General features: G+C 37.5%; 2 protein-coding genes across 4 annotated transcripts in view; both read left to right on the top strand.

Annotated features, from left to right (window-relative positions):
* Window positions 1-9678, top strand: LOC127451567 (26S proteasome non-ATPase regulatory subunit 11A-like). The gene is made up of 13 exons (XM_051716315.1): window positions 1-135; window positions 1293-1394; window positions 1586-1782; window positions 2627-2684; window positions 2810-3004; window positions 4421-4565; window positions 4850-4910; window positions 6235-6297; window positions 6408-6533; window positions 6640-6675; window positions 8444-8495; window positions 8643-8785; window positions 8946-9678. Exons 1-12 carry the CDS (start codon window positions 48-50, stop codon window positions 8783-8785), a joined length of 1266 nt encoding a protein of 421 aa, XP_051572275.1. The 5' UTR covers window positions 1-47; the 3' UTR covers window positions 8946-9678.
* A 1790-nt stretch (window positions 9679-11468) lies between these two features.
* LOC127451565 (vesicle-fusing ATPase) overlaps window positions 11469-25192 on the top strand; it is a 30324-nt gene continuing 16600 nt past the window's right edge. Inside the window, exons 1-10 of one of the 3 annotated variants that reach the window (XM_051716311.1) lie at window positions 11512-11554; window positions 18985-19002; window positions 21658-21743; window positions 22755-22854; window positions 23508-23547; window positions 23656-23822; window positions 23917-24024; window positions 24176-24251; window positions 24343-24498; window positions 24585-24784. In XM_051716311.1, the coding sequence (XP_051572271.1) occupies window positions 11543-11554; window positions 18985-19002; window positions 21658-21743; window positions 22755-22854; window positions 23508-23547; window positions 23656-23822; window positions 23917-24024; window positions 24176-24251; window positions 24343-24498; window positions 24585-24784 (963 nt within the window). In that variant the 5' untranslated portion in view covers window positions 11512-11542. Of the gene's footprint in view, window positions 11555-18984; window positions 19003-21657; window positions 21744-22754; window positions 22855-23507; window positions 23548-23655; window positions 23823-23916; window positions 24025-24175; window positions 24252-24342; window positions 24499-24584; window positions 24785-25192 lie in introns of all 3 variants that reach the window. The other 2 variants (XM_051716312.1, XM_051716313.1) reach the window with 2 other exon arrangements.

The following is a 25192-nucleotide window of genomic DNA, read 5'->3' as shown; positions in this document are numbered from 1 at the left end:
TTTAGTGATGATTGTTATGTGATTCAAGCAATTGGTGAATTGGTAAGATGGCGGCTGCGGCGGTAGAGTTTCAGAGAGCACAGTCGCTGCTCAGTACGGATCGGAATGCGTCCATTGACATTTTACACGCTATCGGTAAGCTACCTCCGTCCCGCTAGCTTTTAAAGCGCTCTTGTGATTTTAGCAGATGGAGCTGCGTTTTGAGCATACAAACACTGGGGTTTTCTAGAAAAGCAGCTAAACGTGTTAGCCGGTGTCATGCTGCTGACTCACTGTGACAGGCGTGAGAAAGCATTTAGCTGCATAAATACAGAGCACTCTTGCTAACTGTTAACTTTACAGACGAGCCGCTGTGTCCTTTTAAACTTCGCAAATATTGTTTTACTGCTTTGTTGCCTGTGTTGGAAGAAACTAGCAAAATCCTGTAAACTGACACACAGTTAGCCAATCAGCTAGCTTCAGTTCTCAATGGACGTGCTTATTTCTCAAATGTATTGTGAATAAACATGTTTGAAAAAGAGGGATTGGTAAACAAATATCTATGTTAGGTATCTGTATTTAGAAGTGAATAATTTAAGGGCTATTGAAGCTAAGTGACGTATTCCTAAACGACGTTTACATGAACTACCAGGAACTTTGTATGACAACTGATTTAGTTTAGCTAGCCAGCTATTGAACTACTCGTTAAAATAATGGTAGATTACACATTTGAGTGTTTTATCTTTCCTGAGGCACTTTGCTTATTTTCTGACATTTAGGTTTGAATTGTCATACATAGTTAAAGAAACTTATGTGTGTGAGAAATATCATTAAAAGTAAATTGTGGCTGATATTCGTCATTAAAACTGACAGTTTATGTATGATCAGGATAACTTCCTCACTGTAGGTTGTGTGTTGGTTTTCCTACTCTTATCACACATTCATGCAATAATGACAGCGTCATGTTTTGTTTGTAAGATAGTTTGAAATGTGTACGTTTGTCATGGATAATTTGATTACACGCCACGCCATTTCCAGACTGTAGCGAGACATTTAATACAACGTAAGATTAATACATTAACAACAGTTGTTTCATCCCTACCAATTTGAGGCTTATGGGTCATAAGCCATAGGGGTCATAAATCACAGTAAAGTGATTTGATTTGATTTGATCTAGAAACTAATTTAGCTCTATTTGTTTTTCTGCCATAGTTTTATTTTGGTTAACCTAGACTTATGATGGCAAAATGTAAGCAGTGCCTTATGGCTGGATTTAATAATTGAAGTTTTCCACCTTCTATCCACACCCACAGTCAAACGGGACATCCAAGACAATGACGAAGAGGCCGTGCGTGTCAAAGAACAGAGCATCTTGGAGCTGGGCGGACTGCTGGCCAAGACTGGGCAGGCTGCTGGTAAAGTTCTTGACTAGTGGCCTGTGGCCTAATCACATTGGAAGCAGTTTACACATGGCAGTAACACATTACTGTGTCTGTATTCACAATTAAATGCATTTCATGGCCTCGCAGGCCATTAGTATGATGTAGGCTGTCATATTCCTTACAGTTAATAGCTACCTCCCATGTATTCTACTTCTTTCTCATAGAATTAGGAGGTCTGCTGAAGTACGTACGACCATTCCTGAACTCCATCAGCAAAGCAAAGGCGGCACGGTTGGTGCGCTCCCTGCTTGATCTGTTCTTAGATATGGAGGCAGCTACTGGTCAAGAGGTGGAATTATGTTTGGAGTGCATTGAATGGGCCAAAACAGAGAAGAGGACCTTTCTACGACAAGCCCTGGAGGTGAGCACAAATTATAATAAATTCAGAGGTGTAATTTATGGGTGGGACATGTCTCCACCACTTTTTGAAATAGACTTCATCAGGTAAGTGTCTTATGCAGAAGAAACATCTCCAGTTCTTAAGAGTTTCTATTTCATTCATGTGTGTTATAATAAGTGGCAGTTCGACACTAAATCTTTTTATTTTTAATGTTATGATTCATGCTCGTTGCAGCGTTTATCAGTGACTTTGAGTGACAGCGGGCGGCGATGTTCACTCTACTTGCTCCACTGTTGCGCAGCTCGCGCTCTGTTCCTGTTGTATCGCACAGCAAAATGCAAACAGATGTGTCCCCACTCATGATATACATCCACTGATGTTCGGATGCAATCTTTGTTTATTAAATAGTTATAGTAGGGTGGATTAGAACGAGGAACTCCTTGTACAAGAGGCGAAAACTTTACCATGAGACCAATAAGTCGTTCTGGTTAAAATCTTACTGATCCATGTATGTATCCACTGACTAACAAAATCCAAGTACTGAAAGTGTTAGATCAAGTTATCAAATTAATCATGTGAAATATTTAATGGAGCACTTGAATTGCACATCAAGAATGACTATTTCCCAAAACAGAAAGCAAATTTGTGACATCACCCCAAACTGTCCCCACCTCTTTTTGAAACAAAGGGGCTTTTTGAAACAAAATTAGAGGCTTTTTAAAAGTCATTTTAATGGTGTTAGGTTCATTAAAAGTACACTTGAAGTAATGAATCTTGTTGGAGAGGAATATGTTGAGTAATTTTTGTGGACGTTGATCCTATTCTGACCCAATGATTTCTTATCAATGTTTCCTCAATCTTTTAGGCCCGTCTGGTTTCCCTTTATTTTGACACCAAACGTTATCAAGAGGCACTGCAGCTTGGTGAGTCCTTGAAAAGAAAATCTCTTCACAGAGCTTAACACATTCATGTTCTTAAGCATGGGAGACATATTGCGGTCTGTAACCACTCCCTCTTTCATCTGTCCTCTTCTATCTTGTTAACTCAGGCTCTCAGCTTCTGCAAGAGCTGAAGAAGATGGATGACAAAGCTCTGCTGGTGGAGCTGCAGCTTTTGGAGAGCAAGACTTACCATGCACTGAGCAATCTGCCCAAGGCCAGAGCAGCTCTCACCTCTGCCAGGACCACAGCAAATGCCATCTACTGCCCCCCAAAGCTGCAGGCTGCTCTAGACATGCAGTCAGGTAAATTTTGATTCATGCCGCTGCAGAACCTTCCGTGGAAGTGATTCAGTTAGTAATTTGTCAGTCTGCACTTAAAGCAAAAACTCTGTGCGATGTGATACAATCACAGCCAATTGAAACATACAGGTATGTGTTGTTTAATAAACAATGAAGTTGTCAAATATTGTATTTAACTGGATAGTTCACCCAAAAATGAAAATTCTGTCATCATTCACTCACCCTTATGTTGTTCTAAACCCATATGACTATTCTGTGAAACACAAAAGATGTTAGGCGGAGTGTTAGCCTCAGTCGCCATTCACTTTCATTGCATATTTTTTCCATGTCTCCGAGTCTGAACATCTCCTTTTGTGTTGCTCTGAAGAAAAACGTTTTTGAGTTTGTAATAACATGAGGGTGAGTGAATGATGACAGAATTTTCCCTTTTGTGTGAATTTTTTTTTTTAACTTGCCAGCTGCCTTCCTGCCATGACTTAAATATCTCAGGCTGGGTTGCACCAGTAAGGTTTAAATTAAGTAGAGTTTAGAGCTAATCCAGGGTTTGTTGATCCAAGTTTTATTTTAATTCGAGTTGTGTTGTACCAATTAATTTTAAATACAGTTTAAAAAATCAGAGATTAAACTTTTAAACTGATTAAAACTTTTACCTGCAATAAATTTAGTCCATGATGGATTGTGAACCTCGTTGTAGATCGTAAACATAAATAATATGATAAACATCTCTCAGAGTGCTGATGACATATCCACTTTTCGTTTACCTAGTCATTCATGATTGATTGTGGTTCCTTTTTTTTTATTTTTTTATTTAAACCACCTCATCTGCAAATATAGTTAATCCCTAACTGAGATTTACATCAGAGTTTAAAGTAATGGAGCAACTGGATTACAGTTCATCTAGATTTACTGTGAAATTTAAATCTGTATTAAAACAATAGTTCAAATATAACCCTGATTATTTTTAAACAAAGTTTAAAGTTTGGTGCAACAAAATGATCAGTAAACCGTGATCTAATCTAAGTTTAAGATGAATCCTTATTAATGCAAGCCACCCTTTGTCCACCAATGTGAATCTAATCAAGCTGCAAATGACTGATATAAATTAATCACTTTAGAACTTAAATACAATATAAATGTAAACAATGCATTTAAATTTAAATATAAACTGTTTCTAGAAATGTTTAACCACAAATCATAAATTTCATTTAACGACTACAACAAAGTGTGCTGTCTGCTAGTAAGGACAAAAACTCAGATTAACATATAAGAGAGAGCTTTTATTGCTTGTCCATTTATTAGGTCACAGTCTAATAATAAAGACATGCTCTGGCTGTTCATGTTGTGTTCTGCAATCTGTGTTTTAAGCTATTGTGGCTAATATACCTGACTGATTGTGTCGCATCCTCTTTTCCCTTGCAGGCATTATTCACGCTGCTGAGGAGAAGGACTGGAAGACAGCGTATTCATACTTCTATGAGGCCTTTGAAGGCTATGATTCTATTGACAATCCCCGTGCCATTACTGCACTCAAGGACATGCTACTCTGCAAGATTATGCTTAACTTGTGAGTCCTGGCTCTTTTTAGTGTCTCTGCTTAAAGATCTCCAACACTTAGATAGGTACTGAGCATGTTGTGTAATGGAAACAAGTCTTCTTGTCTTTGCAAAGAGTAGGTAGCCTGTCCAATCAGTAATTACTTATTTTGATTTGTCTATAAGACAATGCAGAGATAAATAATTTGTCATGTTTTTTCTTGTTAAAAGTGAGAAAATGTTCACATTTTATTGATGAAATTGAACTTTTAAAGCAAAGTCTTAAGACTAACATTGTATAACTTTGCCATTACAGGCCAGAAGATGTGCAGGCCCTGATCAGTGGGAAACTTGCCCTCCGATATGCTGGCAGACAGGTAGATGTCTGAGTGGAAGCGTCTTGTTTACTCAACCTCATGGTGTAGTTTTTCCATTACCTCTGCAAGAATGCAGTTAGCCCCTACACAGCCCCATTGACCAGGGAGTGTCATGGCAGTATAACAACAATAAAATGAAAATCAGTTCTCGAATGACATGCACTTACATGTACTTGGCTCAGACAAAGATAAGGCAACAAAGTCTTGATTTAATATATAGATTTAATATAGTCATTACAGTCACAAAAAATCCTTATACATTTTTCTTGTCATTAAGCAAGAGTGTGCCAAAATGAGTTTCATACAAATTTGAGACTAAAATCAGATCTGTTATTGTATCTTTTTCCCTAAGAAATCAAGCACACATTTGCACTTACCTTAATTTAAATGTTAAATTGAAATTGAACAAAAATTGAACCAATTGTTTATCTTGTGTATAGTATTGTAAGTGATTTAACTAAATTTTATGGTTTTAGAGTATCCTCAATCGTTATATTTGAAATTACGAGGATTAAATCGCAGAATGGCTGGGTTGGACCATGTTTCTTGGAAGAAAATAAATGTCTGTTACTAGAGCTGCACACCTGAAAATTAAATGAACAAATTAAAATAGTAATCGTGATATGGCCTTGCTATTAAACTGCAAAAGGTATAGTTACTCTTTCTATTCGCATCAAAACATGACTTGGTTTGAAAACAATGGACATTGTTTCCTAGTTTGTTTTTGCACATCCTGCTGTTTTAATAGGTGCTTTTCCAGCATCGGGCGGAACTGTTCTGAGCACAATTTGTAACTGTTCTAGTAGCATTTCCACTCAAGCACAGTTTAGTACAGTACAGTTCCGAACCGATCTTGGCCCGGATTTCTTAGCATGGTTTGCTAACCATTTTAGGGACAGAGAATCGTTCTGGTGGAGCGGCTTTTTTGATGTGGTGACTTACGATTGGTCTCTTGCTCAATCAGTCCATTCTAATCCTTATTTCACAGCACCACAATGGAAAATGAAACTGCAACCATGTCAGCGAGAAAGATTTGTTACTGAATGGCAGGATTGTGGTAACCGTTCAGTCCAATGGTGGAAGAGCGATTGTTCGCCTTTGTTTTTTACCAAATTGTACCTGGCCCTACTTGGTACCTTAAAATAACATCCCGGACCGCATCACTAAAGTTGCATCATTAGTCGCTGGAACGGCTCACAATATTCAATATTTTTTTTATATGACTCGAGTGCCCTTCCACTCAGTACAGTTTTATTGTTGTATCTTTGAATGTGTTAATGCAGGATTGGATGGATTAACTCACCTTGTCTCTCTCTTTTTGTAGACAGATGCACTTAAATGTGTGGCCCAAGCCAGCAAGAACAGGTCACTTGCAGACTTTGAAAAGGTGTGTCAAATGCCCCTAAAATGTTATCATATTCCCAGTCCAGCTGCTTTTTTTTCACATGGATGATAATGTCTTTTTCTTTTTTTAATTTTTTTTTTATCTTTTCTCAGGCTTTAACAGAATACAAAGCTGAGCTACGGGATGACCCCATCATCAGCACCCACCTGACCAAACTCTACGACAATCTGCTGGAGCAAAACCTCATCAGGGTCATTGAGCCCTTCTCCAGAGTGCAGGTAATGCCCTGACAGATCTGCTACATTAGTTATTTTATAAACCTCTATTGACATTGGTTTATGATTAAGAGTTAAGTTATTCACTGTCCTTTTCTCATACCAACAGATCGAACACATTTCTGAGATAATAAAACTCTCTAAGGTAAGAATATTCTTGATGATCACTATTAGATAAATTGGCCGATATTCTGACTTTAATTATTTGCATTGGCCGATAAATTTTCCCTGTTTGGCTGGTTTTTTTTTTTTTTTGGTTTTTTTTTTCTTGAGGGCGCCGAAAATCGCCTGTTTGCATGTGAAGCGACTGAGACATGTAAATGTCCAGTCACCGTTCGTTTTGTTGTTTCGTGCCATCGTGTTACTACACTAATAGACCGGTGTGCAACACAGTTTCATTTAAACGGTCTGCATATCAGAGCCACCGCAGACGCATTTGAGCTCATAATTTTAATGTGCTCACCTGTTTCATTCTCCCACTCTTTCCTCAACAGTTCCCTGTAATTTTTAACTGTCTTGTCTAACGATAAAAAGGCAAATATCTATAAAACTAATATCATATACCATCTGCAAATATGCACATATCTTGTTAAAACAGATGTAATAAACCTCACACAACTTGAGCAGATTCAGCATCCTGTGGTGCGCTCATATCTTCCTCTGAAGCACGAGTTCTAACAGTCTCTCCTCAACAATTCCCTGTCAACTTTAACTTTATATTCTAACGATAAAAGGCAAATATCAATAAAACTTGTATTATATACCGTTTGCAAATATGCAGATACCTTGTTTAAACAGATGTATTTCACGAACCTCATGAAAATCCAGCGTTTTCTTCCCATCGAGCGCTCATATTATATATTCCTCTGAAGTGTGTATTCTATCAGCCAGAATCAAAACCTCAGGATCAAAAGTTCCTCTCATTCACAAATCATGACGGTCTGGCCTGTGACAATCCAAGCAAGCGATCCAGGCCGTTTAAACTGTCAGGAGATTGAGGCTTACACTGGATCCGCACGAACGCTGTGTGCAACTTCAAGGCTGCGTCGGAAACCAGGAAAATGCTGCCTCCGGAGGCAGTAAACGGAGGTAGGATGAAGAAAAGGTGCTTTTCAAACTGTTCGGAGACCAGTTTCCTTAAGAGTTCCATTCATTCAACACAGATGTCAGTTGTCAGATGCCATTGACAGATTAGGCAGCAAGGTAGCCAGTCAGCTGCCTGCGTTCACGGATGCAGCCCAAGGTAAAAGTGCGTCTCGTGTGTTATAAGTAAATGTCTAATTCACTATCACTGTATGTACAATTGGTTTGATTCAGTATTTTTTAAATAAATGCGATTGCTAACGTGGACATGCTATCTATGGTTGCACAAAAAATTGCAGAATCTGCAATCTACCATTTAAAATACAATATTTTTTTCGTTTTGTGTGAAATTGAGTAAATATAGTGCTAAATAAGAGTTTATTTATTTTTTAGCAATTTTATGTTTGTAATTTACTATATTAAATTGTGATATATCAGCATTGTATTGGTCTATGGGCCACCATGCTCTCTAGATATCGGCATTGGCCATTAAAAAACACATATTGGTCGACCACTAATCACTATGTCAGACACATTGTATTTTCTTCAGTTAAAACATTCTTGCCTTCCTATTGACTTAAATAGCAAACAAATGTTGATTCCTACTGCCATTTGTATCAGTAATATGAATTTTCTTGTCTTAAAGCTGAAGTGTATAGCTTTTACAGTGTTAAAATCTGTTACATTGTGGACTATCTGTTTGTTCGATCAATAGCAGATGGGGGATGAATCCAGTGAAAACAATGAAATACAGTTTGTTTTGAAGTTTTGTTTTGATTGAAAACAATGTTTATTTTTACAGTGACATTGCTCTGTCATTTTCTCATCAGGGAGATGTTGAGAGGAAGCTGTCACAGATGATTTTAGACCAGAAATTCCATGGTTTGTTGCATTGATCACAGTTTTCTTTTACTTGATGAGCATGCTGTTTGATGTATTCACTATACTGTTTTCTGTATTTGTACTCCCTTCAAATATTTTTACCTTATTTACAGACAACATACTTATTCTCATTCTCGCTGTTTTTAGGGATTCTTGACCAAGGGGAAGGTGTCCTGATTGTATTTGACGAGCCTCCAGTAGACAAAACATACGAAGCTGCTCTTGAAACAATTCAGAACATGAGCAAAGTAGTGGACTCGCTCTACAACAAAGCCAAGAAATTGACATAGGCAAGTACATTTTATTATATTTGGTTTGATTTTTAAAAGTGTGAAGAACTTTGTTTACTTTTAAGTGTGTCTTTGAGCACAGCATTGTTAAATCTCATTTGCGTTACATGTCATACAAAAATGACTGCTGTCTGCTGACCTGAACTCTGTCTTGGTGTAGGTTGAGCACTGGACCCTGCAGCTGAGAGCATGGCCAGTGTAGGGGACACTGTGGGAAGGGGAGGGTGATGTGATACCGATATCAAGTCAAAAGAAAGGTCTAACACCCCAAAAACTGACTGGGTCTGCTGTTCTTTTTGGCTTTCACTTGGACAATTTTTACCACCTTCCTCAGTGGACAAACTACTACTTCAATTACTATGGGATCCCATTTTTTTTATTTCCACTTTTTTGTTGGTAATGCATTTGTTTGTATCTTGGCTTTGCCTAATGGGCCATCAGGGAATCTTCCAAAAAAATAAAAACTCACCTGCATTATAACTCTATTTGAAATGTATATACATAGATCTCTTGTAGAGCAAAGCTGATTTGAGAATGATACAGTTCCCTTGCCAATCCAGGGGCCATTGTGTTGAGCTGTCGACAAGATTCCCTGACATGCCGATCGAACGGTTTAAGCCCTAGCCCCACTCCCCTAAGGAAGCCCCGGTCTAATTCCAAGCCTACCCCTTTGTGCAGACAGCATACTTGGACTTTTTCGGGTGAAAGAAATCCGATAAAATGCTGTCATCAGGATGGGGTTATGTGCTGTTCTCATTCCCTGGCCTTTGCATTCCTGCCCTTCCTTCTCCCTCTTTGTACATAATGTTGCCAAGCGTCTCTGTCTGGCCTGTCATGCTGTTGCCCTTTTTATAACGCTAAAAAAACATAATAAAGTCACCAAGAGGACATAATGCTTATGTGCTTCTGTAGAAATTTTTTGCATTCAGAGAACACTTGATTATCATGTTTTTGTGATGGTTTAGTTCAGGAAAAAAAATTTCATTGCACCTTCCAACATGGTTAGTTTGGGATGGGAATCGGGACTATCTGTTTAGGGGAGTGTTTGGGGAAACCTGTTTGAAAACCTATTCATTATCTTTGCAATTCTCTTTGCTGATGCTAGTGGCACAGAAACTTCCATATAAATTTAACATGCATATTAAGGTAATCTTAAATCAGTAGTTTTTCTCCTACAATCGAAGTCAGAAGTTTACATACACTTAGGTTGAAGTCATTAAAACTCATTTTTTAACCACTCCACAGATTTAATATTAGCAAACTATAGTTTTGGCAAGTCGTTTAGGACATCTACTTTGTGCGTGACACGAGTAATTTTTACAACAATTGTTTACAGACAGATTGTTTCACTTTTAATTTACTATATCACTGTTCCAGTGGGTCAGAAGTTTACATATACTAAGTTAACTGTGCCTTTAAGCAGCTTGGAAAATTCTAGAAAATTACATCAAGCCTTTAGACAATTAGCTTCTGATAGGAGGTGTACTAAATTGGAGGTGTGCCTGTGGATTTATTTTAAGGCCTACCTTCAAACTTGGTGCCTCTTTGCTTGACATCATGGGAAAATCAAAAGTAATCAGCCAAGACATCAGAAACAAAATTGTGGACCTCAGCGAGTCTGGTTCATCCTTGGGAGCAATTTCCAAACGCCTGAAGGTACCACGTTCATCTGTACAAACAATAGTACACAAGTATAAACACCATGGGACCACGCAGCCATCACACCGCTCAGGAAGGAGACACATTCTGTCTTCTAGAAATGAACATAGTTTGGTGCGAAAAGTGCAAATAAATTCCAGAACAACAGCAAAGGACCATGTGCAGATGTTGGAGGAAACAGGTGGACAAGTATCTATAACCACAGTAAAACGAGTCCTATATCGACATAACCTGTAAGCTGCTCAGCAAGGAAGAAGCCATTGCTCCAAAACTGCCATAGAAAAAACAAACTACAGTTTGCAAGTGCACATGGGGACAAAGATCTTTTTGGAGCAATGTCCTCTGGTCTAATGAAACAAAAATGTTAACGTTTTGGCCATAATGACCATTGTTATGTTTGGAGAAAAAAGGGCGAGGCTTGCAAGCCGATCATCATGTTGTAGAGGTGCTTTGCTACAGGAGGGACTAGTGCACTTCACAAAATAGATGGCATCATGAGAAAGGAAAATTATGTGGATATATTGAAGTAACATCTGAAGACATCAGCCAGGAAGTTAAAGCATGGTCGCAAATGGGTCTTCCAAATGGACAATGACCCCAAGTATACCTCCAAAGTTGTGGCAAAATGGCTTAAGGACAGCAAAGTCAAGGTGTTGGAGTTGCCATCGTGAAGCCCTGACCTCAATCCGCTGAAAAAGCATGTGCGAGCAAGGAGGCCTTCAAACCTGACTCGGTTACACCAGTTCTGTCTGGAGGAATGGACCAAAATTCCAGCAACTTATTGTAACTTGTGGAAGGCTGCCCAAAACGTTTGACCCAAGTTAAAAAATGTAAAGGCAATACTAACAAAGTGTATGTAAACTTCTTTGTGATGAAAGAAATATAAGCTGAAATAAATCATTCTTTCTACTATTATTTTGACGTTTCACATTCTTAAAATGTAATCAATTACAAATTATTTCAATTTAATTTGTAGTGTCGCACTAGTCAATTTATAAACTGCGCATGCGCAGCTCTCGTCTTGTCGCTGTCCACTGATCTGGTGCTGTTCCAGTACTGCTTTGAGAAGCTCCACGAGCAGCATCATCTAACGCAAAGATGGCGACCCGGGTAAGATGCGATTCTGTTTCAGTTATGAAACGAGCAAACTATACGATATTAAGAATTACCATACAGTTTACAGACATATATATTATTTAAACACAATCGCTCTCGAGAAGAGCTTTGGCTTGTCATGTAACGCAGCAAGTTAAAGGTGCCACCTTTCCACAATATAACCAGCCTAAAATGAGCTACATAGCAGATGGCTTTGGCAAATCCGTCGCTTTTGACCACGATGCAAATTTTCAGCGCGTGTTTGTAGCTTTATATTATTATTCATAACATGCAAATATAGCTTCTGCACGCTTCAAATAATAATGCATTGTTGTGAATGATCTCAGTGACTGGTGTCGCAGTTAACATTGCTTTTATATCCTTTGTGTGAAAAAGAAAATAGGGGATACGCGGTTGTTTTTATGTAGTCTGAGCCTTACAAAATATTTTAAAATAGAAACGAGGAGGTTCTTATTTGCTGTAGCATATCGTTATGGTACAACGTTAAAACAGCGAGTTGTTGTTTTTGTTTAATCACTGATTTAAAATAGCTGAAACTGATGTTTGTTTGTCTTTAGTAGCTATATGTCGTGTTTTCTGCTGCAGAATGGTGTCACGGAAAGTGAATTAACCGGAACACGGTGATCCATTGCATTGGGTGCTCGTTCAATGGATTTAACCTTGACACGGCTCGCGTAATTCTCGCATAAGCTCATCGTATCGCCCTATTCCTATATTAAGAAGAGCTTGCAATGTATACTAACTGTTAGTTTACGATTTCTCGTCAAGCTTGACGTATTTGCTTCAAATTGTCCACTTAAACACATTGCAATACAAACATATTTGTTGTGCGCAAAGCAACAGCACTCCCTCGCTTTGCTGCAGAGTGCACCACGCTACAGATTTCTACAGATGCTTGCTTGTCATTGTAGAAAAGCCAATAGTAAGGCCATCATTATTGCAGTATTAGCATTAAGAATCTATAAGGATAGATCTAGACATCAGTGAATAATTCAGGCCCTTGTCTAATTTGATATCCAGCACTGAAAGTGTTCAATATGTCAATATTGTATTTAATATTACAATATTTATTGTACATTGACTGTACTGATGTGCGTAATTGTTACACTTCAAAATTCCTATGTGTTTTATTACTGTCCTTTCGATGGACACCATTATAGAAATCTTTCACAATATATCGCATTGCATACAGAGAGGGAGATACAGTGTGAATTACATAATCTCCCATCACAGTCAGCTGCTATAGAAAATGAGAGGACTGTGTGTGTCTGTCATACACAGGTTTGTCATCCTTGCATTCATGATAGTGTCTGATAAAACCCTGCTCCGATTTGCTGGATCCGAGAAGCATTATGTTTTGAGACATTATTTACAATGTGTGAATTTATACACAACAAAATTCAGCCATGTGCTGATTGCATGAAAAGATCAGAGTTTATCGTGAATGCCACTGAGCATCTACATTTGATGTTCAGCCTCAGATAATGACATCTATAAATATGCTTAAACTGAATGAGAACATGTTAGTGGAACAAGGTGAATGCTGTTTCCTGATATCCGACAAAAAAAAAAAAAAAAAATGTTTGCAGGTTGTCCAATTTACTTAATTAAAATGAACTAAAGCAACACAATTCTAGAACATTTGGTCACAACTTGATTTCATTGCGTTCTATCCAATTAAATTTGTGAAACTGAATTTTAATTAATCCATTTGAGATGGGACTACATGAAAACCTTTTGTAGCATTGATGAAACTGGAGAGGGGATTTGCATTTTCCAGCATGCTTTGCATGGGACTGGATGGGGTGAACAAATGTTGAAATGAAGTGTTATTTTGTGCATTTTTGAGCAAGATGAGAATAGGAGGAGATTTGTCATACTGGTATTTAAAAAGAGTGTCTGTTAGGCTGGAGTTTTGGGGGTTACTACTGTGGTGAAGATTGGCGCTTGTGCTTAGGCTGAGGATGGACTTTCACTTTCAAGTGATGTTTAATTCGAGTGCTGCTAAGCTCCATGAGCAGTTGCTATCAAATTGACAGAGCAACAGTTTCACAAGTCTTTACACTTGCTCACCTGGCATATAATTATGATTAATACAATAAATTAAGTTGGACCAACATAAGAAAATTAATTAAATTAAACATTAGAAAATGTTGTTTGACGAACCTAATAAAGTTATGTTAAAATTACAACCCCATTTCCAAAAAAAGTTGTGACAGTATACAAAATGCTAATAAAAAGAAAAAGGACTGATTTGTAAATTATATTCACCCTTTGCTATATTGAAAGCACTACAACTACACATTATATGATGTTTTACCTTATAAATTTCATTGGGTTTTTTAAAGTAAAGTAATTTCAAATCAGATGATTGCAACACAATGTTCCCCAAAGACAAATTGGAAAGATTTTGGGCATTTCACCATCTACAGTGCACAATATGGTTAAAAGATTCAAGGAATCTGGTCAAATATCAGTGCGTAAAGGGCAAAACAAAAACCACTTCTGAATGCGTCTGATCTCTGATCCCTCAGATGTCACTGTCTTAAAAAACGGCATTCATCTGTAATGGATATCATGAACATGGGCTTGGGATTACTTTAGTAAACCTTTGTTAGACAACACCACTCGCCGCTGTATCAACAGATGCAAGTTAAGACTTTAGTGTGCAAAGCAGAAGCCATACATCAACACTGTCCAGAAGCTCTGCCAACTTCTCTGGTCTCGGTCTCATCTTAGATGGAAAGTAGAACAGTGGAACAGTGTTTTTTTGGTCAGATGAGTCCACATTTCATATAGTTTTTGAAAAACACGTTGTGTTCTCCGTGCCAAAGAGGAAAAGGATTATTCAAGCTGTTATCAACATCAGGTCCAAACGCCAGTGTCTGTATGGGTCAGGGGTGTGTCAGTGCCCATGGCATGGGTAGCTCGTGCATCTGTGAGGGCACCATTAATGCAGACAGATATATAAATATTTTGGAGCAGCATAAACTGCCATCCAGCACCATCTTTTCCAGGGACATCCCTGCATTTTCAGCAGGACAGCTTCAAACAACATACTGGCCGAATAAGCAGAGAGTGTGGGTGCTAGATTGGCCTACCTGCAGTCCTGACCATCTCCAATTGAGAATGTGTGGTGCATTATGAAGCGCACAATACGGCAACAAAAACCCCATAAAATTGTGCAGCTGAAGACCTGCATAATGGATGAATGGGGAAAATTCCACTTTTTAAACTTAACAAACTTGTGTCTTCAGTGCCTAAATGCTTAATAAGTGTTATTAGAAGAAATGGTGATGTTTTACAATGGTAAACACTCGAGTGTCCCAACTTTTTTGGAGCGTGTTGCAATCATCTGATTTGAAATAACGTACATAAAAAACACACAATGAAATTCAGGAAAAACATCATATAATGTGTAGTTGTTGTGCTTTCAATATAGAAAAGGGTGAATATCATTTGCAAATCACTCCTTTTTGTTTTTATTAGCATTTATCATACTGTCCCAAATTTTTCGGAAATGGGGTAGTACTATAGTTCATTGATTTAAATTAATCCAACTAAATTATGTTGGCTGAATGACAGCCATGTTGGTTGACTTAATTTGAATGAAAGAAATAAAATTGCTTGTAAAAACTTCCTCAGATTCAATTAAGTAAGGTTAATGACTTCATTTTAGCTGTTGGAGATGAAGAGTAAATATGAGTCAGGCAGTGTCGGTTGTTTTAGAAAGCTTAAATCATGTTCCCTGATGTGCTTCTACTCAAAGACTGCAAGATTAGTTAGGAAAAAAAGGACATTTGAAAAAATATATTTTGTTTAGAATATGTCTATTGACAAAGTGAATTTATAAACTGCACAGATCAAACCAGACCAAGCCAGACAAATTCTATGTGTGGGCATCTATTTCCCACAGAGTTCACCTAAAGGTTAAATTACTCAATACTTTATCTGCCTCCTTTGAGAATGTGCGAATTATATGCTGTCTGGATGTGTCATAATGTTTGTGACATATGCCTAGATACAGTATATCTGATTAAGGTGTGGTGGAACTGAGTTAGAACATTTTACAAGGGATTTTTCACTAGTGTCTCTTGCTTTATACCACTGAGACATTTCTCTTTATTTAATTAATCTGAGAAAAGATAAATCTTTTTATATTAGTCTAGGATTTAAGGCTTCTTTGTGCACCAAAATGAAACTCATGTATGAGTTTGCCAGTGATCACATTTTTAAATAAAGCTTTATGGGCACTGTAATACAGTTATTGCCATGATCTAAAGTATATTAAGGAATATTTAATAATTTACATTGTAGATAAATCAGTTCCATCAGACATGGCTTTAATCAAAGGGAGCCCTGCATGAAAGCGATTTCCTGCCACACAGTTAATTTAGCCTAAATAACTTTATAGGAGGTGTCTTAGTCATCCAAATCATAAGGCAACTTTTTCTTATTTTTAAGACTACATTTTACTTATTAACACAATTATTATTTTATTTATTTATTTATTTTTTTTGGCAATTTTCAGACCATAACTTCTTTCTTTCTCCAATCAGTGCCATTTTACACTTTTTTCACATTAAGCAGTTTCACAGACCGTAATGCATGCTGCTTGAGATACTGAGTTGATCCGAAATGATTGTAAATTTTTTCCCTCCCTTCAATTAAGATCATTCCCTGTGGTGATTTAATGCAAATGAGAAAAAAGATGTCTTAGAAAGGTTCTGTAGGAATTGCAAGTCATGGTAGTGCCTTGGCTCCGTTAATTTGTTAGGTGTAAGTGATGGGCTAAAGGAATTGTAGTTTTCTGGGTGAAACGCTACTTTTTATTCGGCTTTCTTTTTTATCAAATAAAATACATATAATTTACTTTATCCTCTCACATTGTCAATTGCAAATGTGTTTGTGAGAGTAATCTTTCAACAGATCAACATAAAATCAAAACTGGCCCTGTTTGCTTTCTTATTTCATGTTCCTGTTTTCATTCTGTGCATTATATTTCAAAGAAAAAAAAAAAAAGATGTCTTCATAAGCTGTCATCAAATTGTAATAACTGGCTCTGCCTTGAAAAGGACTTTCCTTTTCAGCAGACTTAATCAAACCCTCTTGTTTTTATAACCCCATATAGAGACTTATTTTAGGACAATTACTGCCCTGCATATTCTCTCGTTGAATATCCTGTTTCAGTTAGAAATCTGTTACACTGGTACACACAAGTTAATTGGGTTGCAAATGGCATTTCATGATGACTTTAAAGGAATATTCCGGGTTCAATACAAGTGAAGCTCATTCAACAGTATTTGTGGCATAATGTTGATTACCACAAACATTTATTTAGACAAGCTTATAATTTTACAAAAGCTCTTAGGCTCCTGTAAATATTTTGTTCAAACTAGTGTATTATTCAAACTGTAAAGTTGTCAAATCGTAATTTTTAATCTTTTTAGGGTTTTAGCATTTACGGCATTCTGTCATCATGGCAATGAATTTGTAAAATGTTATATACAGTAACTTTACACAGAAAAGGTTAGTAAGTGATTTTATCACACTGAAATCATGTTAACATGCATATTGTTTACATCGTGTGGCTATACTTTAAAAACAGTGAGTATTTTAATGATAATGGATTGGCCCCATTGACTTTGTAAGTTGGAAGTGCTTCACTGTAGCCCAGATTTTTGCTTTTTTTGTAAACAAAAGGAGGGACAAGTCAAAATAAATTTTTGGCACAAACATTGTCACTAATGCTGTTGATTAAGTTTAACTTGTATTGAACCCAGAGTGTTCCTTTAGTCTTCATCTGTGACAGGAGTTCTGTTCAGAATGTCCTTCAGTTAACCATAAATTAGTGGCTGACCAATCAGGAAGCTGAATCTGATGTATCATTGTGTTTAATGCAAGTGGTGTGGGGTGGTTTGGGTTGTGTGGGGCAGAGGCTTTCTCTGTAATATTTGTTCTGTATTTAATTTTTATGTATTTGCATGCTGAATATGAGGATTATCCTCTCTAGTAAGTGTGATACATTTGTGGCACAATCCCTAAATTGAAAGTCATACTTGCACCCCACTGTAATCCAGGAATAGAAATATATTCAAGTTAAAACATTGTAATCATGTGAACAGAGACCAAATTCATGCTCTGTTTTTACAGCCTACATATTACACAAAATAACTAGAAGAAAGGCTGCAGTTTTGATAGTTTATTAGTTTTGGGTAAAATAATTAACCAATGCCTTGTTAGTCTTTTGGCTGTGCTTTGCAGTGATACATGTAAAGCTTATTTCAGTGAAACTCTGTGATGTATGACACTGTGCTTCTTGGTAAATGAGCATTTACAATGCTGTTATAAACTAATAATGCTTAATTACAGTTTGAAGGTGGAAAGAGTTGTTAGCTGGTTTCAGGGGTAGTTGTAAAAGTCATGTGGCGAGAAGTCCAATGTGTAGTCAGGCCTTTCTACTAGACAGTATTAATAGCTTCCCTCCTCGTTCCTCATCGAATGTCTTTCCAAAGGCTTCGACCTCATTAAACATGGAGGGTAGGGCTGCTTGAAATCGATTTTTTTTTCTGGCAGATGAAATGAAATGCAGCATTTTGTTTTTTATTAGCACTGAATTAGGATACTGTGCCATTCTTTGTTTTAAAGCATCAAAATAAGAATATATTGCAGAGATTTTGGGGCTACACAACAGTGTTTTTCCTATTCTGGTGTCAGATGAACTACAGATCACAGCATTTGAATTTGAAATGTTGATTTGTTTGGATTTAAACACCTCAGACCATGTTGTTTTCATTTATATTGTAATTGATAAATACAATTATTTTATTGCTCACATGTCGCTCTTTCATAGCTCAGGAGACTTTGGATTTAAATAGACACAAAGGAGACAATTGATGACAAAGTAAAAGTATATAGCAATTAAATTAAGAGGGATAGCATAACTTAGATCATTTGCTCTTGGAAAAACTTGATGATAAACGTTTATATTCATGTTGAGTTCATATTGAAATATCCGACTTTTGACTCTTGATTACAATTACAGTTTGAGACATTATTGAAATCTGATCTGAGACTCTATTGAAACAACAGAGAATATAAAGAAAACTCATATGTGATTTTTCTGTCCTATGTGGGTTTCTGTTAGATTTTATGATTTTAGATATTATATATTCAATTTCAAGAAATATTTAACAATATTGGCACATATGTATTCCCCAACCATATTTGGGGTTGGTTTCTGCATTGGCCTATGATTTGCTTCTCCTTCAACCCCATTTGCAATTGATCCTAATTCTGGTCTGCATGCGGCCTCATGCTCTTCTGAATATGGCTTGACCACATGCACATCCGCTCTTCGGCTTTCAACTGTTTGTCTTATGTTCTTTTCCCCTCCCTCTTGCTATCGTGCATTGGCCCCCAAGGTCGTAATATTTTTCAAGGTATGTATGCTTTCCAAATGCCCTCTGACTCTGATTGTCTGGCTCACCAGTTTGGGCAGAATGATTCACTGACAGTAGCTTTTTGCTCACCCTCGGTGTCCTGACAGCTGACAAGCTGTAACCTCTATTGTCATGACCCTTCTTGGTAGCAGCACCGCGAGGGAGCTCTACAGCGGTACAAACTGCATCACACTGCCTTCCAAAGCCTTTCAAAGTCACACAACTTCTCAAATCATCTTGTAGTCTCACTAGCAGGACATATAAAGGCTCATTTGAGGTTGAGCACTAAAGGGCCAGTTATGGCGATTGAATAGTGTGAGCCCCTGTGGTAAATTTATTGTGCGTGCTGGCAGGGAGCAGCTCTTACAGTAACTAAACTTTCTGGATGGATTATTGCTTTTCTGGCCTGCAAATTAAGTAGGCCTAATTGCTGGACTGCTCTTTGTTAACCGGATTATGCCACACCCAGGCTTTTAATGAGATATAAACCCTCAAAAAGCCACTCATTGTCCTGTAGTTCTGACTCCCTAGTCTCGACCCCACATGCAGTCTGAAAACAGAGCAATGATACATCAGTTTACTTTTCAAAATCTAGTCTAGTTCTTAAAACTCTATCAGAGTCTTAGATTGTGTTTTCTTTAGTTTGTTTTAAAGGTGCTGTAAGCGATTTTAGCTATTCTATTACCACAGTCAGAGCCATTGGATTAGCCATGTTCCTCCTTCCAAAATCCCACACTCCAAAGATACTAGATGAGCTTTATTGAGACAGTCATCATGCAAAAGCAGTTGTCAGAAACAACAGCAGCAAAATAGCGCCCTCAGCTGACAACTGTTATGAACAATATGGCACAAAAATGGCAGTAAACCTCAATAATTCGCAACAACAATACTATGTGTATACGTAAAATGATTGACAGGCAGAAAGTGTCATTGTCCACAGCCCGCAACACATTTTTGTGTGCTGTTTTCAGAGTCTAGAGCTGTCACAGAGACAGGTGAGATAACTCATGACACTCATTTCATTCATATTTTTCAGGGAGTAGGATATTTTTTTGCATACCTTTCCATATAAAATCGCTTACAGCACCTTTAATATTTTTTCAAGATTTTTTGTTTGTTTGTTTTTTAGAATTTGAGTCTTGTGGCTGTGTTTGTTTTATTGAGCTATTCTGCATGCAAAGTGCTCCTCATTTTAACAGCCTTGTTTGGCTTCACATACAAAAGTCATTGTTATAATTGTAATGAAAGGATTTCATCAGTTTGTTTAAGCCATAAATTTACCATGGATAGCAAAATATATATAAAAAAAGAACTCTTTCTGCCATTTTTTTTAAACTATTCTATGTTAATGTACAAACGATTGGCGTCTTGAACTGGATGTTGACAAGAAATTGAGCTATTTGAATGTAATGGGATTTTTATCCAATCTCAGTTTTTGGAGACTTGCCAAACATTTATGCCAAATCCATTGAAAATAAAATGAACCTTTATATTAGTGTATTATCGGTATTGAGCAAATAAACAAAAAATAAACAATTCAAATGTCACAATTTGTTATTATGTATTTATTATATACATTTATTTTAATTATTAATTAATGAAATGAGAATAGATATGGAACATTATACCCCTTTCATGAAAAGGGTAAAAATCAATTACAAATTTTCTGGATGGAAACTTTAATTCCACTAACTAGACTTCACTTATAGACCATTTTTCCTAATCCTTAATTGTTTTCACTGAAATTCTGTTTCCTGTTCAGTCATTCCTTATCAGTTCTTCTGCTGCAGCCTGCTGCTCTCTTTCTTTCAGTACTGCTGTAATGTTTCTCTCTGTTCTCTGCTTCAAATACTCAGATGGGAACGGCTGATGCTTGCTGCCATGCTTTTGTTCATGTTGTGTTGTTTTTTGTTTTTCTTTCTTTTCTGTGCTATTTATGTGCAACAACAACAAAGAAGGAACAAATAAAGCTAGGATACCATAAACCATCTCTGTCAGTCTTTGCTATAAAAACGTATTTGTCTTTTATATTGATTCTGACTCACCAATGCAAGTCATTAGATGATTTGTGCTCTCTCGCTAACTGATTTATGATTCTGTTATCAGAATTAGCTATTAGCTAATTATTCCTGCTTTTTTTACTTTTGGCTTTTCATTTATCAGCTCATTTGCTGTTGTGTTATGCATTATTGGTTTGTGGTTTGTAGGCTCTCCATTGCAATAAAACATAATGCAACTGTTTTATTGTGATTAACATTTCCTGGAAGGGATGATTAGACTAGGTCTTGCTAACAAAACAAATCCTGTATAATCATTTAAAGAATAATTACTGTGCTTTGAGAGTTTGACACAATTCCTCTTGCACAGTAAAACCAGTCAACTTTCCAGCTTGCTATTTTGCACTATGGGGTCTACTATTTTTAAAATTCTGCAAAGAATCATGGGACCTCCATCATGTGGTGTGGTATACATTTTTAATGAGGAGAAAGACTGATCTTCTTTTCACATGTGGAATGGCAGCCAGCTGGCTAATATAGTCAGATGCATATATTAAGCTTCAACATTATATCTGGATCAATTGCTCTTTCTCATGCAAGACACATTCCTCTGATACGTTATAGGATCTCATTATTATTATTATCTGTCTCCACACAGACGATGCAAGCAGCTCGATGCCCGACAGATGAGCTGTCGTTGACGAACTGTGCAGTAGTAAGTGAGAAAGACCTGCAGTCTGGACAGTGAGTACCCACACCCCAAATCCTCATAGATTCATCATGGGTAGACACGGAAACCAGTCGGAACGATAAAACGATCAGGAGATTTTTGCAATTGAGTTTTTTAGGCAGTGTATACTATATTATAGTTCAGTTGTTGGAAGGATGTACCCTCAGGCTGTTCTTGTCAAAATGCCTTTAAAGTCAGTTCATTCCATGGCCAAAGATAAAATATAAATTATACCATACTCCAAAGATTATGTTTCAATAACATATGTCAAATCAGCAATAAAATCTGTCAGCATAAAGTATCATATGTTTTGTTTCTCACATTCTAAATCACAGTAAAAAAAATAAAAAAAAACTGTATTTTTCAAGGTGGTCTAGCTAGCTAATGCGAGTACACAAAATAGGCAATGTCTCTATTAAAAAGATGATTGGCTTAATGACGGGACTTCCATTCCTACAGCAACAATATTAACCACTGAATACTGTAGAGAAAGTTTAGTACACATGGTTAGCAGCAGCAGCAGCATTATCATGATTTTCCTCAGGCATCTACTGAATGTGTGTGTGTCCTTGCAGTACTGATTCAGTCCAGATATTAACTCAAACTGACAGAGTCTGCCGCAGTGCCTCCTGCTGATGCCTCATGTCCCAGAATATCAGTGTGTGTGTGTGTGTGTGTGTGTGTGTGTTTTGTATCAGAACTGTACACTATTGTTCACCATCTAAACAGATTTTAATCGGATTCGCTAATCTCAGATGATCTTGTCAGAGGCTCGGTGCAGTTGTAAATGTGGACAGAACTTGAATGGAAAACTGCCTGTTTACAGGCTAATATGGTGCATCTTATTTTACAACCCTGCCTTTTGTTGAGGTGTAGTGAACTGAACTGCTATTTATTTGAAGAGTAAGAAACATTAATATAAAACCACCATAGTGTATTTTAAACAGACATCATCCACCTGCTGTTTCCTTCCATTGTTTTCCCATTGTTTGCAGAAGTTGAATCTTGTCTCCATCTGTCTCCAGGCATGTGAGTGTGAGGACAACACCCACCCACAAGTTTGTCTTCACAGTGAAGAGCCACCACTCTGTGGTTCCTGGAACCATCGCTTTCAGTTTGCCACAGGTGCAGAGCTACTGCCAAGACACATTTACATTTATGCATTTTGGCAGACACTTTTATCCAAAGCGACTTTAAGGTATAAATTTTTTCAGTTTGTGTGTTCACTGGGAATCGAATCCATGATATTGGCGTTGCTAGCGCCATGCTCTACCAGTTGAGCTACAGGAACCCTAGATTTATATAATGCATATGACATTGTGCTAATATCAGAGCCCACCACACATTCACATAGTGAATTTTCACAAACAGAATTCAGGTAAATTGAGTCAATTTACTTGAATTCACTCTAACTTCACACTGTGTCCTAAACAGGCGCGTTGCGACATGCAATTTTTTCTGTCCAAAAATGCTGTGTAACACAACACAAACACAGCCAGTCAGATTGTACTGTATTTGATGTGCAATATACAGCTATATAGAGAGGGATTTTGGACCACTGAGATTTTATTGTGGGCAGAACAACCCAGTGTGACTAGGAACCAAGCCAGCAACACATTGTTTTGTTGCTTGTCACTGTCACGGTTGTTTAGGACATAAACTCTGATTTACATGGAAGAGACAGCTTTTACTAACCAAAAAGATTTAAATACAATTAACTAGTCTGATTGCTGCAGTTTGGTTGTTTTTATGCATATTTTGCTCTTTTCTTCTTAAAGAGAAAATGGGCAGGCCTGTCTATAGGACAAGAAATCGAGGGTGTGTACATTGCTTTTGGAGCTGTTTCACATAAAATTTGCAATCAAATATACAGTTTCAGATTATTAAAACACTTCAGTCAGTGATGGATTTGTTCCCTCCTTTCAGTGGCCAACTACAACTTTGACAAATCCAAGCAGTGCATTGGTGCCATGACCATTGAGATTGACTTCCTGCAGAAGAAGAGCACTGACTCCAGTCCCTATGATTCTGATAAAATGGCAGCCGAGTTTATCCAGCATTTCAACAATCAGAGTTTCTCTGTAGGACAACAGGTCAGAATTACTTCATTAAAATTGCTGGAGTGTCCTCGGTCCTGAGCTTACAGATGTAAATGCCAGTTCTTTGCATTTTTAATTCCTGTCATAGATGGTCTTCAGTTTCTGTGACAAGCTCTTTGGGCTAGTTATAAAGGATATTGAGGCTATGGACTCCAGCATACTGAAAGGGGAACCAGCATCTGGCAAGAAGCAAAAGGTATCTGTACAACTTTTTTTTTCTTTTTCAGAACACTCAAAATGAACATTTGAGATGAAGTTTATGACCACTTTAATATCATAGAAAATATAAATATAAAGTGTAGATAATTTTGAAATACAGTTAGTTATCCTTTGTTTTAACTTAACAGATTGAGATCGGTCTGTTGGTTGGAAACAGTCAAGTGGTATTTGAAAAGTCAGAGAGCTCATCACTTACCCTAGTTGGTGAGTTTGATCAAATATGAAAAAGAATCTCTGTTCATTTGTACATTTTCATTTGTTCTACAGTAATTAATCTTGTCCTTCTATTTACCAGGCAAGGCCAAGACCAAAGAAGCCCGTCAGACCATCATTAACCCTGACTGGAACTTTGAGAAAATGGGCATTGGTGGTCTAGACAAGGAGTTTTCTGACATCTTCCGTAGGGCCTTCGCCTCCCGAGTCTTCCCTCCAGACATTGTGGAACAGATGGGTATGTGTTGTCATCATTTCAGCAGTTTGGTTGTAAAATATGAAGTCTTCTAATCTAAATCTAAAGTCATGTCCTCTGCTCTGCAGGTTGTAAGCATGTGAAAGGCATCCTGCTCTTTGGTCCTCCTGGTTGTGGTAAAACACTGATGGCCAGGCAGATCGGTAAAATGCTGAATGCCAGAGAGCCAAAGATAGTCAACGGTCCAGAGATCCTCAACAAGTACGTGGGTGAATCTGAGGCAAACATTAGGAAACTGTTTGCAGATGCTGAGGAGGAACAGAAAAGAGTAAGATGATTAACCTGAGTCTCACACACACAGAGACACAACCTATACTATACTATACTATACTATACTATATGTAACTGGTAAAACATGGGCAAGGAGGAGGCGGGAAACGGCAGAACAGTCAACATAACTTTAATTACATAACTGAACTTAAACAAACATAAACACCCACACACACAGCGGCTGCCTGTCTCTCTCTCGAACTGGCGCCCCCGGATCATCTTTAACCACCTCCTGGCTGATTAGGTGACTCAGCGCCGGCCTAGCACCCTCACGGCCCGGCCACGCCCTCCTCCTCGTCACACTATACTATACTATACCGCACCTCACCACTCTATAATATAATATACTATACTTAACTATACTATACTGCACAAATCCATACTTTACTATACTATACTATACAAT

This window comes from Myxocyprinus asiaticus, chromosome 14 (genome assembly GCF_019703515.2).
Source record: "Myxocyprinus asiaticus isolate MX2 ecotype Aquarium Trade chromosome 14, UBuf_Myxa_2, whole genome shotgun sequence".
Taxonomy (NCBI): Eukaryota; Metazoa; Chordata; class Actinopteri; order Cypriniformes; family Catostomidae; genus Myxocyprinus; species Myxocyprinus asiaticus.
This window is presented reverse-complemented; position numbering and strand designations above follow the sequence as displayed.